This window comes from Desmodus rotundus, chromosome 1 (assembly GCF_022682495.2).
Source record: "Desmodus rotundus isolate HL8 chromosome 1, HLdesRot8A.1, whole genome shotgun sequence".
NCBI lineage: Eukaryota > Metazoa > Chordata > Mammalia > Chiroptera > Phyllostomidae > Desmodus > Desmodus rotundus.
In genome coordinates, this window is record NC_071387.1 from 118,558,787 (window position 1) to 118,572,665 (window position 13,879).

Below are 13,879 nucleotides of genomic sequence, written 5' to 3' on the forward strand. Positions count from 1 at the left end.
CTGTCCAGAGGACACCCGCCACAGCGGCCAGAGCCACCAGCTGCTACCTTCCCACTTCCCGCCTGTGGCCTCCCTGTGGCTCTCCTGGCAGAGAGGCGTCTGGAGTACGGAGTGAAAGGAACTCCTGTTTTACCGAGTCAGCAGGCTCAGAGCCTTTCGTCAGGATGAGATAGGGTTTAGCCTAATGCATAGATGGAACAGCAAGCGACCAAATGATTAAAACAGAAAAGGAATAAACAAAAATGGAGGTAATAAATAAATACAAGATGGGGGGTATGAGATAAACTTTGTAAAGTTTCACAACTTTTAAATTGTGAAATATAGAAAATTGCAGAAAAATGTACGGTTTAACCAATGATTATAAAACTTTTTAAATAGACATCTAGCTATACAGGGTCTCGCAGAAGTAGCGCCTGCGGGGGTGTGGTTGGTAGGGTAATAATATGGGTGTAATAATTTATAGTTTTAATTAGGACATTTCACTTAAAATGTCATATGGCGTGCTTGAGTGTGATACTGTTATGTTACAGAATTACATGCTTATGGTTTTGTAATAAAAATTTTTGTAATGAAAAAGGGGCGTTATTTGTGCGGGACCCCAATACATCACCTGGTATGAGAACAATGCCAAATCCCAGAACCCTTCCCCCTCCCATCGAGTGTTAGTGGAGGATGTACCAGGGCTAGGAGTGCTGTGTGTCTGTGATCACATCTTATCCTCCCAGCGAGGTGATCAGGTAGGTACTGCCATCATCCCTGTTTTATAGACGGCACAGCCGGGATGCCAGGAGGTGAACAGGTTGCCACAACTGGTGAGCAATGAGCCTGGGTTTGAACCTGGGCAGTCTGGGTCCCAGGCCATGCCCTTAACCACTGGGCTCCCCTGCTTTGTTCTTGAATGCTAAATGAATGAATGATGGTTGGGGGTTCACAAGGGAGGACCTAGCCAGCATGAATACCCCAAAGAAGGGGACTCACAATCAGGCCAGACTGGAGGGGAGGTAGGGCTTCCCAGTCGGGGCTCAAGAATCTTGGCTTCTCTCCAGACGCCACTTTCTCCACACTCAGGCCTTACCCAGATGGGCTGGGCGGACCAGTTCCTCCCCCAGGAAATCCCCAGGGCTGGGCCATGGGGACAGGCTGTGTGGAGAGGGGTCGGCGCCACAGCCCCAGGCCCCAGCCCTGCCTCTGAGGGAATCTAGAGCTTCCTGAGATTGGAACACATTGGGCCTCGTTCTAGGACAGTTCTTCCCCGAGTGTATTCATTTATTTTTGAAAATCCTTACCTGAGGATATGTTTATTGATTTTGGAGAGAGGGGGAACGGGGGGAGAAACATCGATCAGTTGCCTTCTGTATGCAACCCCGAATAGGGATCAAACCAGCAGTCTAGGTATGCGCCCCAACTAGGAATCAAACCCGTAAACTTCTGGTGTATGGGACAACGTTCCAACCAACAGAGCCACCCGGCCAGGGCTTTCCCCCTAACTTAAAGTCCTCCTATCCCTTCTCAAGCGAGAACAGCCTGGCTCCTCATCCCCAGCCCTGTGATGAAGGCCTCCTGGGCCAGCCCACAGGACCAGTTCTCGCCTGCCTGGAGTAGATGGGGCCCGAGGCACTGCTGACTGGCAGGCAGAGAGGCCGCTGGTGGTGATGCCAGCTGTGTGGGGCTGAGGCTGTAACCACAAGCAGGTGTCTCTGCAGAAATGCAGGCCACTCATGATCTACTTCCCAAGGGGCCTCGAGGCTTCCTTTCTCAGCAAAACCAGGCTAGGAGTGGGCTCTGGCTGGGTCTGGGCTGGACCTTGAGGCATCAGGAGGGAAACAGGTGCCTGCACTTGGGAGACAGGCTCAGGACACACCTGAGTCGCAGCCCTGGGAACCACACACCCCGGGATTCCCTTCTCCCTTTGGCCTGTGGCCATGGGAGGACATGCACACGCGGACTGCCGGCGTGGGCACAGTGGCTTCAGTCACGTAGCCTGATTTGAACTGATCCTTCAGCTTCTAGTTGTGTCTTGTGGTGCGTTAATTCAGGCTTCGTGCTGTTTTTTAATGTGTAAAATGGCACCAACAAATTGTTATTTCTTGGGCCATTGTGTCCCATGAAAGGAGGCAATCCAGGTTGCTGGGACCCCCTGTGCAGGGCTGGCCCCATGGCAGGCTTGTATTCTCTGGGGGAACCACCGGTGGAGAGGAGGGGGGCCATGTGGTGCAGCCTCTGGGCTACACCTGGGAGGGCTCAGCCTTTGCTCTGCCCAGAGATGGAGCTGAGGGCAAGGCCTATGGCAGTAGGATGTGCTCCCAGCCCAGGCTGGGCTGGAGACAGCGACCAAGGCCATAGACAAGAGCCTGGGAGCCCCGGGGGCAGGGCTGCCTGTTCCACTGTAATGCAGTTTCTGGCAGAGCTCCTGTGAAATACGTAATGAATGGAGACCTTGCAAGCAAGTCTCACTCCAAAGCCAGGAGCCCTTATTCCTCCCACACTGGCTCCTAGGGAGCCCCCAGGGTCTGCTCTACCCCACCCCTCCAGATGCTCTTGCTGTGTGGGGCCAGATGTGTCACACGGTGAAAATTATTTGAAGCTTACTAACCAGCCACCAAGGCTGAAATCCAGCAGCAAGCTATGCTCCCAGGGAGTTTGGTGATGTTTGAATTTGGAACAGATTCCTGTTGTGGGGAAATTATGCCTCTGGATCTAGTCACCAGGGCTGGGCAGCGACTTCTACCTCTCCAGCCCTGACAGAGTGCAGGAGACCGGCGGGCAGCACGATGAAGTAGGGCTAGGACTTGCCGAGGGCTTAGTCCCTTTGCCAATTCCGAGAGGATGCAGGACAGTAAAGATACGCAGGACACGGACTGGTGTGGCTCAGTGCATTGAGTGCTGCCCTGCAGACCAAGGTTGCTGGTCCAATTCCTGGTCAGGGCACATGCCTGGGTTGTGGGTTTGATTCCCAGTCACAGCACATACAAGAGGCAACTCATCGATGTTTTTTTCTCATATTGATGCTTCTCTACCTCTCTCTTCCCCTCTCTGGAATCCATTGACTGGATACAAATTTTTAGAAGACACACATGAACACACAGGTCTGGAGTGAGGGGGTGGGTTCCCGGTAAGCTGGTGGCTAACAAAGGTGTGAAGCAGCTGGTCTTGCCCCATCAGAACCAAAGTGATGCCACCTGTTGGAACGGAAGCTCCTGAAGGCCAAGTCAACACTTGCTAGGGCTTTATGACCACACACCATGGGCTGCCTGCTCGACCTTGCCTTTTTGGGAACCTGCACTTAGCACCTTTTATCAAGGATTTTTCCTAGAAGATCTAGATGACTCATCGTAAGGGAGAGGATAATTTTAGTCTAAATGCAAAGCACTGAGTCAACAGACCCTTTCATGATTTATCTTAGATCCTCCCATGGCCCAGGTAGGACGTGGGCTGTGTCTCCTCTTGCTGCTTCTTGGTGCTTTACTGCAACAAGCGGGGGACAACCCCCCCCCCCCCCCCCGCCTGGTCCTGGAAGACATTGCCACAGGCATGGTCTTTGATAAGGGTCGCCATCGCTTTATTGAAATCGAGGCACCGTAGACTTCAAACCGACAGCCTTCAGACCAGGCGCGTTTGTCAACTACCTGCTCTTGCTTCTGAGAAGGAAATGCGGCAGGAAACACCTTTACAAATGGGTATTGTACCATCGCTTGCTTTCAGTGCTCATTTTCTGACACTTCCTCAAAACCAAACCACGAAGTACGCGTGCTCTGGCGGTGAGGCAGGGCAGGAGGGGGAGGCAGTGTGACCCGTAAGACCCTTGGTGACCAGAGCAGGGAAGCTAGGAAAGCCAAGAGCAAACCAATCCTGCTTTGTTTCCCCAGTTCCAGGGGTGCAAGGCCCCTCTGGAGCAGCCAGGCTAGGCTAGGTCCATTCGGTTTTTTCTTATCAACATGCCACCAGGCTCCTAGGGAGTCATTTCTACAGCCAGCGGCAAGCTGCCCCAAACTGTTCTTTGAGCCAAGGCTGGCAGCCATGAAGTGGAATACAAGCTAATGATCGCTCAGGCTGGTGTGGCTCAGTGGATTGAGTGCTGGCCTGCGAACCAGAGACTCAGCGGTTCAATTCCCAGTCAGGGCACATGGCTGGGTTGCAGGCCACAACCACATTGATGTTGCTCTCCCTCCAAACTCCTGTGCCCTCTTTCTCCCTGTCACAGGGACACAGGGACACAGTCACCGGGAGAACTCATCTTCCAAGCACACATTGCCACTGAGGAAGCCATGTACTGGGTGGTACACTTCCAGATGCCCACCAATGGTTAAACCAAGCACGTTCCAGGAATTTTAGACACAAGCTGGACACCAGAAAGGCCTGGTCAAGTCAGCCTTCCTCTGGCACAGACCTTTTTGTCCCAGGAGGGGCTGGGCAAACAAGCAAAAATGGAGACAGGATGGATGCTCCGAATAACCAACCTGCTTCAAAAGGGAATGGCTGTCTGCTGTAATAGCACCATCATGGGAGGACTGAGGGATAGACAGGGCCCTGTCTTGGAGACAGGCTGACACCTAATCTCACTTCCTGTATCACAGATAATTTAGACCAAGATGAAGGTAGCACCACAGGGTGCTGCTGAAAAGGGCAGTCTATGCTCCCAGCAGTTCAGCTTCAGGCAGGCCAGGCGAAGGGCAGTAGACACTCTCAGCCTGCCCTCAGTCGCTGACCATGTGCCCCACCCCCTCCAAACGCCCAAGGGCAGAGGCTGCTCCAGGTAACAGCTAAAAGTCCAGGACTTGGGATGGGGTTAGCACTTAGCCCCATTCCATTTAACACTATGTAGACATTTCCTTGGTTTTGCTGTTTCTCTAGTGGCAGTTTCCTCAGGACAACAGCTGTCTAGGAGCTTGGGGAGGTCACGGAGCCTACATTCCTAGTCACTCTACTAGACTCCCTGGTAAATGTTTAACCTTGAGCTATTATGGAATCAGGGCATTGTTTCAGAAACACTAACCATATTGTAATTATTTCTAAGCCCTACCCGCGCTGTACTTTTAAGTCTGGTCCTTACTGACCTCACAAAGGTCTTGGTGGGCAACTCTAACCCCCACCCCCAAAAGAATCGTGTTTTACCCATTGTCTCATGTATGGATGCACCGACTATTCTTCGTTACAGGAGCCGAAGGCTTCACCTTGCGACTGGGCTCTCTGGTTTAGTGAGCCAGGGCGACACCACCACCCATCTTTAAGACTGACCACGCGCTGAAACCAGGGCTAATGTTGCCACGCGGGTACGGAGGCCATTTACAAGGAAAGGCTGTTCTAAGGGAAGCTTTACTAAGAGATACCCGACTGCAGGAAGCACAGACTAAGAAGTGTGAAAGCTTCAGAAGACAGTGAGTTAAAAGGAGTTTGTACCACCTCTGAGTTTTCCACAAGACAGATGCAGCAGCAGCAGCACCCCTTGCCAGAGGTTCAACATTAAAGAAAAAAAGACCCCCCCCCATTCTTAAAGAGAAGAAAAGGGAGGGGGAGAAATATTGATTGGTTGCCTCTCACACACGTCTGCAACCCAGGCAGGTACCCTGACCAGAAATCAAACCTGTGACCCTTTGCTTTGCAGGTCAATGCCCAACCAACTTAGCTACACTGCTGAGGGTCAAGTTCAACATTTCTTGAAGGAATTAAGCCTGTTTTGTTTAGGAGAGAGACATAATGGGACGAGAGTGTTCCTTAAACCATTATAGAGTTATGAAGAAGATAAAACACTGATTCTGTGCTGTTTCTCCTGAGTACAGAAACTGGTCGTCTTGGTAGATGTGAGGAAATTCCTTAAAAAATGCTTTCTAACAGTGTGTGTATAATGTGTACACATAACAGACTTTTAAAAATGCTAACAGTACACAAAAACAAAAAATGTGTACGCATATACAGGCTTTTAAAAAATTTTAGGACGTTTTATTTTTAGAGAGGGGATGGAAGGGAGAAAGAGGGAGAGAAACACTGATGTGCAGGAGAAACATCAATCGGTTCCTCTTACTTGCCCCCAACTGGGGGCCCGGCCCCCAACCCAGGCCTGTGCCCCGACCACGAATGGAACTGGCGACACTTTGGTTTGCGGGATGATTCTCAACCCACTGAGCCACACCAGTTAGTGCTCAACAGACTTTTTATACTGGATAGGAAAACAAATCTCTTTGGTATGTCTGTGACCCCACAATATTTTGGTTAAAAAAAAAAAAGTTATGTAGAGGAGCTGAACTCCCTTTAGAAGCCAGCTCTGGAGGGACGGTTCTCTGGCAGCCGAGCCGGGCGGTGTGGGGGAGGGCAGCAGGCTGTCTGCACTTCCTCAAAGCACTTTGAAGGGCCTGGGAGAGTCTACTGTAGATAGAAGCCGTCTCCTCGTTTCGGTTGGTAGATTAAGGACAAATTAGTTTCCCTGAGCATAGATTGTAGGGTACAGCAGAGACAGAAGGCTCTGCTGAGAGAACAAAAAATACCCTGAGACAGTGGGATTTTCATGTGGGAGGGGCTGACGCGCACATGCTGTCTGGGAGGGATTCGGACCTCAACATCGTACTGCAGGGGCAGGTGGCTGGTGTACACAGATAAAAAGCTGGGGACTCCAGCTTCCGCTCAAATTAGACGCCCAGTGGTCTCACAAAACAACAATGGCGTACTCTCACAAGGACCCGAGCCTCTGAACACTGCCGACCTAACCCTCATTTTGCAGTCCACCTACCACCGACCCACCCACAAATTTCCTCAGACATAATCATGAAAACACTTTAGAAAGAAATAAATTAGTGTGTGAAAGGCATGGATGGATTTTATTTATTACCCTATATCTACATTTTAATTTGAGGTAAAATATAAGCAACACATAAAAATGCCTATTTCTGCTACCATGTAATATATTCTCCATTATGAATATTGTGATAAAGCTAATGAACACGCTATGCCATCACATACTCTAGCTTTTCGTATAGCTGGTATTTTACAACTCTTATTGTCTGTGAAATCTCAACACATGTAAGATTCTCCTACAAATGGCGCAGAATATCAGCGGGTGCATAATTAGCTTATGACCCCTCACTCCCCACACTGGAGCCTCAATGTCACAAGTAGAATATAAAATAATGAAGGCAATGAAAACCCCTTGAGATTGATCCAAACGGGAACAGTGTTCCAAAAACCCCACACAACAGGTTCCACGACAGTGAGGCTTTAGTGTCATTTTGCTTGCCCACACACTCATACCTGGTCTTCACCTTCTGGTACACCATGCACTTTATTTGGATGAAACGTAAATGTGGAGAGGTCCTCTGTGTATTCCATCTCTCAGCCACACGCTGAGATCCTGACCTCTTACTGGCTATTAGGTAATCCAGGTGGTTGTTTTTTTAATTATGATAAAAAAATGTATGAACCATGATAGACAGCTTAGGAAAAGATTTAGTCAAATATACAGATACTAACTGTTCACTCAGTCGTTAAGGGGAGCTGTGAACAAAAGGATCATTTAAGTGATTTTTCAAATAGAAAAACTAAAGAACTAAACTATCTCAAGTGTTTTCTTCACTGCAGAAGCTGAGATGGTCCAGTAGGAGATATCTTCACTTGATTGGAAAATAAACACCATGGCTGAAGGCTCTGCTGAATCCGTAAAAAAATCTGGTGAGATTCATCCCTGTCATTTTCCCTGTCGTTTTTCCAGCATTGCTGTAAAATCCTTATAATACATTCCAAAGTAAACCAGCCATTCCAAATCTACAGTCACTCTGCTCTTTAATTCAATTCACAGAACTGCTGAAAAAGTAGACATTTCTATCTAAAAGTAGAAAAAAAGGTTTGTATAGAAGGTATTTCTGTTATACAAGTATATTACACAGCTTGGGGCAGTAACAGGTCCAAAAAGCTCTTCTCACCCATTGATACTTTAAGCTAAAACAGAAGAGAAAACAAACAAGAAAAGAGGTTAATATCTAATTACAGGAACTTAACATCCACAAACACCACAATGCGGCACTTAAGCCCACGCACGGACAGTGCAAGGCAAACTCCATGTCAGAGAGCCTCCGTGTTGGGAAAAAAGCACCATCAGACGCAGACCAGGACTGTCAGGCTGTGACCTGCTAACTGCCACCTAGTCCTAGACACCCAACAGCGCCGCCTTACGAGGTTCCACAGGTGTGAGAACCAAGTTTTGCTGATACTGCCCGTCCTGGTACTAACCTGGCCAAGTTTACGAAGTTGGAATAACAGGATCAGGCTTGTAACTTACAATCAGGGGACAAGTCAGTGCAGTGATACTGACTCGGGGAATTCTAATGTGAGGACAAAGTTACCCTGTCAATTAAAATATTTTCCTTTTAAGGCAAAAGTACACTTATATCTTTGACTAACAGACACATACTGATCCAAGGAAAAATCTCTGCTTAAATCTTGTAGCTGAAAACAATCCCATACGGCTTATCCTGGGACCACACGAGCCCTGAAGGTGGGGCCCCCGTCACAGCTGAAGCAGGGAAACCGCATCAGTGTGTACAGAAGCAGGTGGGTTTGGACGGACACGACACGGCCTCCCGGACACAGAGAAGCTGAGTTACCCTAGGAGGGAAGAGGTCTACCACGTAGGGTCTGGCTCTTGCTTAATCTGAGAGCTTCCATCAGTCTCCTTTACTTCTATCAAGAAAAACAAAAGAGAACTCTTTAATTGCACTATTAAAGCAAATCTGCTCAATTACAAACCCATACCAAACTAACATGATTTAACAGGAATAACAAGATACTAAAAATGGTAACATTTTCAGAGACAACAATGTTTCTTTAGGTCTAAGTCCTAAATTTTGCTACCTATGTTTTCAAAGTAACACACATCTGAATTCCGTATGTATGTAAAGGACCCTCACTGTCTACATCACACCGTAGTCATTCCATGGTTTCGGAATTCACTTAGAGTCACTTGAGGGAAATGGAACCAAAGAACCCATGAGTCATTTCTGAGTACAACGTTTCTGGGCAGAAAACTACAAATCCCGTTCACCCAGAAACAAAAGACCAAAACCACCGCAGTTCTAGTTTAAAAGCTGTAAACACACAATTAATCCTTTGTCCTAATGAAAGTCTTAAGCAACTTTTTTGACAACCAGACTACCCTTTTTACCTTCTGTTGCAGGAGCCTCCAACTGGCTTGGCTCAGCTGATTCTGAAAGGAAACACATGAAGATTTACTGTGACACTGCCCAAAAGTTGCTTTCAACTATTTAAAGAGAACAGAGGGAGGAAAATGAGAGAAAGCTCTTCAAACTGTGTACACAAATCACAAGTCTAAGATGGAAACAACAGCCACAGACTCTTGGGATAAGCACAATTACTCAACCAGACTTTCAAAAACCTACTCTTCTGAAACGGGTTAAGCAAGCCTACCTAACTGAAGTCTTTAAGAACAATCTTAATCAACTCAGCTCTAACACGAGGGCCAGAAGTTCCTTTTTTTATCATCCCCCTTTCTTCTGTGAGTTCCTTTTTAATAAAAAGCTTTTCCTTACTTTCAATGAATCGCAGTAGCAGACCTAAACATTTGTTTCTAAGGAATTTAAAAACCACAATACATCCATTTCCACCTGACACGATTTGGCTTACAACTACCAGTATAAACAAATGGCATGAAGAATAAAGTTAAAAAAGATGACCTTCTCACTGAAAAACTGCATCCTACGCCAATGATCTTAGGGTGCCTGACCTTGTACCTGAGCTGGGACCGTGGGATCTAATGGGATGCGGCCCACAGTTCTGAATGAGGACCTACAAGCAGGGCTCATACGAGCTCTCAGTCGCAGGAGTCAAAGAAGCTAAGTCTAAGTGTACGCACACACGCGTGCACTGTGCGACGGACTCTGCAAAGTCAGACAAGTGTAAGTATGTGAAGCCACGCAATTTTATCTGACCTATTTGACTGAAAAAAGCAGGAACAGTCCTGTTTTATTCTCCTTAATTTACCTTGTATCACTGGGCCTTCTGACTCACTCTGATCAACCAACTCTGAAAATAAAGCAAATTCATTTAATAATGTAATGGCATGCTGTAACACTTGAAAAGCAATTTTACATACATTCTTTATTTTGATGCTTCAATTATGCCATAACAGATACTATTTTCCTTATGACAAGAAGGGAACAAACATTAAGAGTTCTGGTATTTCCCACCAAATAACTAATTCATAGTAATTACCACAAAATTCTACTATAGACCTGCACAATGATGAGAACAAAACTGAACATTTTAAACATAAAGAGGGCAAAAAAGATTACAATACAATGTTCTCTGAAACTAAAAATTAGAAGGGAATTGGGATTAATAAAATAAACATATAGAAAAATAATTACAATGGGATTTCTTTAAATAATGAAGTCCCTGGCATGATTAAAGCGGAGTGTCACAAAGATGACTTAAAACCTATGAAGCCAGATATACCTCTCTTTCACTCGGACATTACCAGATACTAACGTACTTGACCATGATAGAGCATATACCAAAAACAAAATCTATTAAAAAAGAACTCAGGGATTCAGGGCATAAACAAATGAGTTAGTTTTATGATAAATCAAAGTCAAAACCTGGAGGGAGAAGAGAGGTAACCAAATCCACGGTCCTGAAGCATGAAGGCCAGAGGCCACGGTCAACAGTGTGAAGCAGACAGAATGAATGGCAGGGGGACAAATCAACAACGGAGAGACAAAGTTCTGTCTCTCAATGGCCACTGATGACTCCTGAACATGAAACTGAAGAGGCTTACATTACACTTTCCCAGTGAATAAACTATAGAACTGAATGTAGATGAATTTTATTTATGTATTTATTTACTCCTCACCCAAGGACATGTTTATTGATTTCAGAGGAGGGAAAGGAAGGTAGTAGGGGCAGTGGGGGAGAAAGGGAGAGAGAGACATCAATGCAAGAGAGACACAGAATCGCTGCCTCTGCTCGGGCCCTGACGGGGGACCAAGCCTGAGAGTCTTCTGCTCACCAGATGATGCCCAACCAACCGAGTCACACTAGCCAGGACAAATGTAGATTTTAAGGAATTAGAATAATTATACTAACTGGAAATAGAATGGAATGCCATGGTAGAAAAGGATCGTTCTCACTTACAAACTTTTTAATGAAAAATTAACAGAACAAAAAAATGTATGAGCACAATTAAGTTTTGCTAAAAACACTACTTAAAATGATACGAACATGAGAGAAATGGAAGAACATTTAATGTGTTCATGCAAATGTCTGCCAGGCACTGTGCTTAGTATTAATAGAAGCAAGCTAAATCACACTAAAAAGATCAACTTATTCCAGCACAGTAATTACGTAACAATAATAAATGTAATTAACAGTAGTGGTAACAATAACAAACAGATTGCACTTCCTGAGGACATACTATAAGGCCAAGCATTGTTTTGGGTCAGGGTCAACAAACTTTTTCATAAGGAGTCAGTTAGTAAGTATTTTAGGCTTTGCAGGTCACATAGTCTCTGTTGCAACTTCTGTGAACCCTGCTGTAAGCAAACTGGCCTGGCAGTGTTTTAATAAAACTTTATTTGGCAGGAGGGAACTGGCAGGAGACTGCTGACCTGTTTTAGATGCTTGACATATAATGAATCATTTAAATGTCCTAAAACTCCCTAAACGGGTACTAGTATTATTACCATTTTATAAATGAGTAAACTGAGATTTCAAAAAGTTAAGCAACTCACCCAACATCGCATGTGCTTTATCACTAAGGGCTAAATGGACAATGACTTTGCATGGTGACTGCTATAGGTACAGTCAAATCTACTGAGCTAAGTCCATAGCACACGGCCACACCCTTTCATAGTCCAAAAAAGAAAAAGACAAAGACTTTATGAAATACTCACGGTTATTAATCACAAGTCCTGGAAATGGTCTAAAGAAAGAAATAAATTTTGCAACAGTTTATTTTTACTCTACAGGAATTTACAAGTATATTCAGTTTATACAACTAATGTTTAAACCATGACATTTATGTGCTAGAATGAGAAATGTTATCAACTACTTTTTAATCTTATATCCTTTTTCAAAAATCTCCACCTGAGGGTATGTTTATTGATTTCAGAGAGGGCAAGGGAAGGAGAGAAGGGGGAGAGAAACACCAACATGAGAGGAAACACCGGTCGGGGGCCGCTGGTATGTGCACTGACCGGGGAACGAGCCCACCACCTTTCGGTTCACGGGACTTTGCTCCAACCAAGCCACACTGGCCAGGGCTTAATCTTACTTACTTTTTAATCGATCAATTGATAGACATATATGTAGATAAGGCCTAATATGAAAATGTTACACTAAAGATGGTGGAAGAACAAACAAAATAAAAGGAACAAAGAAAAGGGCATAGAGTCTAGTGAAACGCGCTAATGGAAGCAGGTGGTTTCCCAGACCCCTGGGGAGCAGCACAGAAAATAAACACTGGTTAAGTGGGACAAAAATATGGGAATTTTAGGGAAAGGGTATTGGGAGAAGACAAATGGATGAGAAAAAGCCTTGGGAGGGTAGTACATTTAGCTATTTGAGTGCTAGTCCTAAGCCATTTGAACTAGAGACAGTGGGAACTTGACAATGAACTGACTGGGGTAGACTTTAGTGATGGCTAAGTTTTTGTGAGTTGCCAGACAAGAGGGAAGACACCCTGGGACTTCTGAGAAGGCGGATGGGAGAGAGGTGGTAGACTTGTTGTACATGGATTGTGATGAGCACATATGAATGACGTGATTCTCGTAATGCTGAGGGAGGTGTGCTTACCATTCCTACTCTGTGGATAAGGAGCTGACGCTCTCAAAGGGAACAAGTACAATCTCATTGTACAGTCAGGAAAACAGAAGGCATTTGGCTGACTTGGGACCAAATCCCTGAAATGCCTAGGACAGAAGCTGGCAACAGTTTTCTGTAAAGGCCAGACATTAAATATTTTAGGCTTTACAGACACAGTGTCTCTGTCCCAAAGACTCAATTTTACCACTAGAACATGAAAGCAGTCGTAGACAATATGTAAACTAACAGATGTGACTATGTCTGAATAAGACGTTATAAAGACAGCAGGCAGGCTGGATCTGGTCCACAGGCCATGGTTTGCTACCCTCCTGCCTTAAAATCCAGAAAACTAAGAGAGTCAGCTCAGGGAAGGGAAATCTAATACTATAATAACTGAAGTATTTTATTTGTTTATTATGTGGTAAACTTGACTCTGTTACTACACATGACTACATTTGGAAGATGACAGTCTCACGACCTGCATTCATTGCTACGAGCAAGCAGGGGACTCTCTCACTTACCTAATGACTGTGAATTTAATGAACTCAGCGGAATCTAGGATCCTTCTCATGGAGCTGATTTCCAGGTAACTGGGGGCTTTGAATGATACTCCAGGAGGCATGCCATCAACCACCACACAGCCAGGGTTAATAGTGATTTTCCTGTAGGGAACTTTCACAGGGAAACCCATTCCAATAGCTTCACCTATAATGAGACAAATAAAAGCATAGGTTAATGTTTACAAAACACATGACCAAACATTTAGTTTAAAGACTGTTTCCACTATTAACTAAGGTCTTTGAACACTTCAAACAACCTTACGTGTAAACCTTAATTTTACTCGCTTTGATACTAACCATTATTAATAGTATTGATACAAAACAATTAATGCATTCTTACTAAACAATGCTTTCTTACTTAAGAACTTCAGCAAAACCAAAATACTTGTAACTTTATTTCCTTTTAAATAAGATTGCAACTATCTGAGCATAATCTACTGTTAAGATCTTATTAAAACAGCCCTGTTTGGTGTGACTCAGTGGATTGAGCACCAGCCTACAAACCAAAGGGTCACCAG

The 13,879-nt window shown here is 45.3% G+C and overlaps 1 protein-coding gene across 22 annotated transcripts in view; it reads right to left on the minus strand.

Moving 5' to 3' along the window:
* Window positions 1–6,782: 6,782 nt before the first annotated feature.
* Window positions 6,783–13,879, minus strand: part of GTF2I (general transcription factor IIi) — a 114,891-nt gene continuing 107,794 nt past the window's right edge. For 21 of the 22 annotated variants that reach the window (XM_045204542.3, XM_045204540.3, XM_045204545.3 and 18 more), the window contains 6 exons: window positions 13,323–13,506; window positions 11,892–11,920; window positions 9,982–10,023; window positions 9,146–9,187; window positions 8,589–8,664; window positions 6,783–7,923 (listed from right to left, as the gene is read on the minus strand). In XM_045204542.3, the coding sequence (XP_045060477.1) occupies window positions 8,606–8,664; window positions 9,146–9,187; window positions 9,982–10,023; window positions 11,892–11,920; window positions 13,323–13,506 (356 nt within the window). In that variant the 3' untranslated portion in view covers window positions 6,783–7,923; window positions 8,589–8,605. The remainder of the gene's footprint in view (window positions 7,924–8,588; window positions 8,665–9,145; window positions 9,188–9,981; window positions 10,024–11,891; window positions 11,921–13,322; window positions 13,507–13,879) is intronic. The other variant, XM_045204543.3, reaches the window with a different exon arrangement.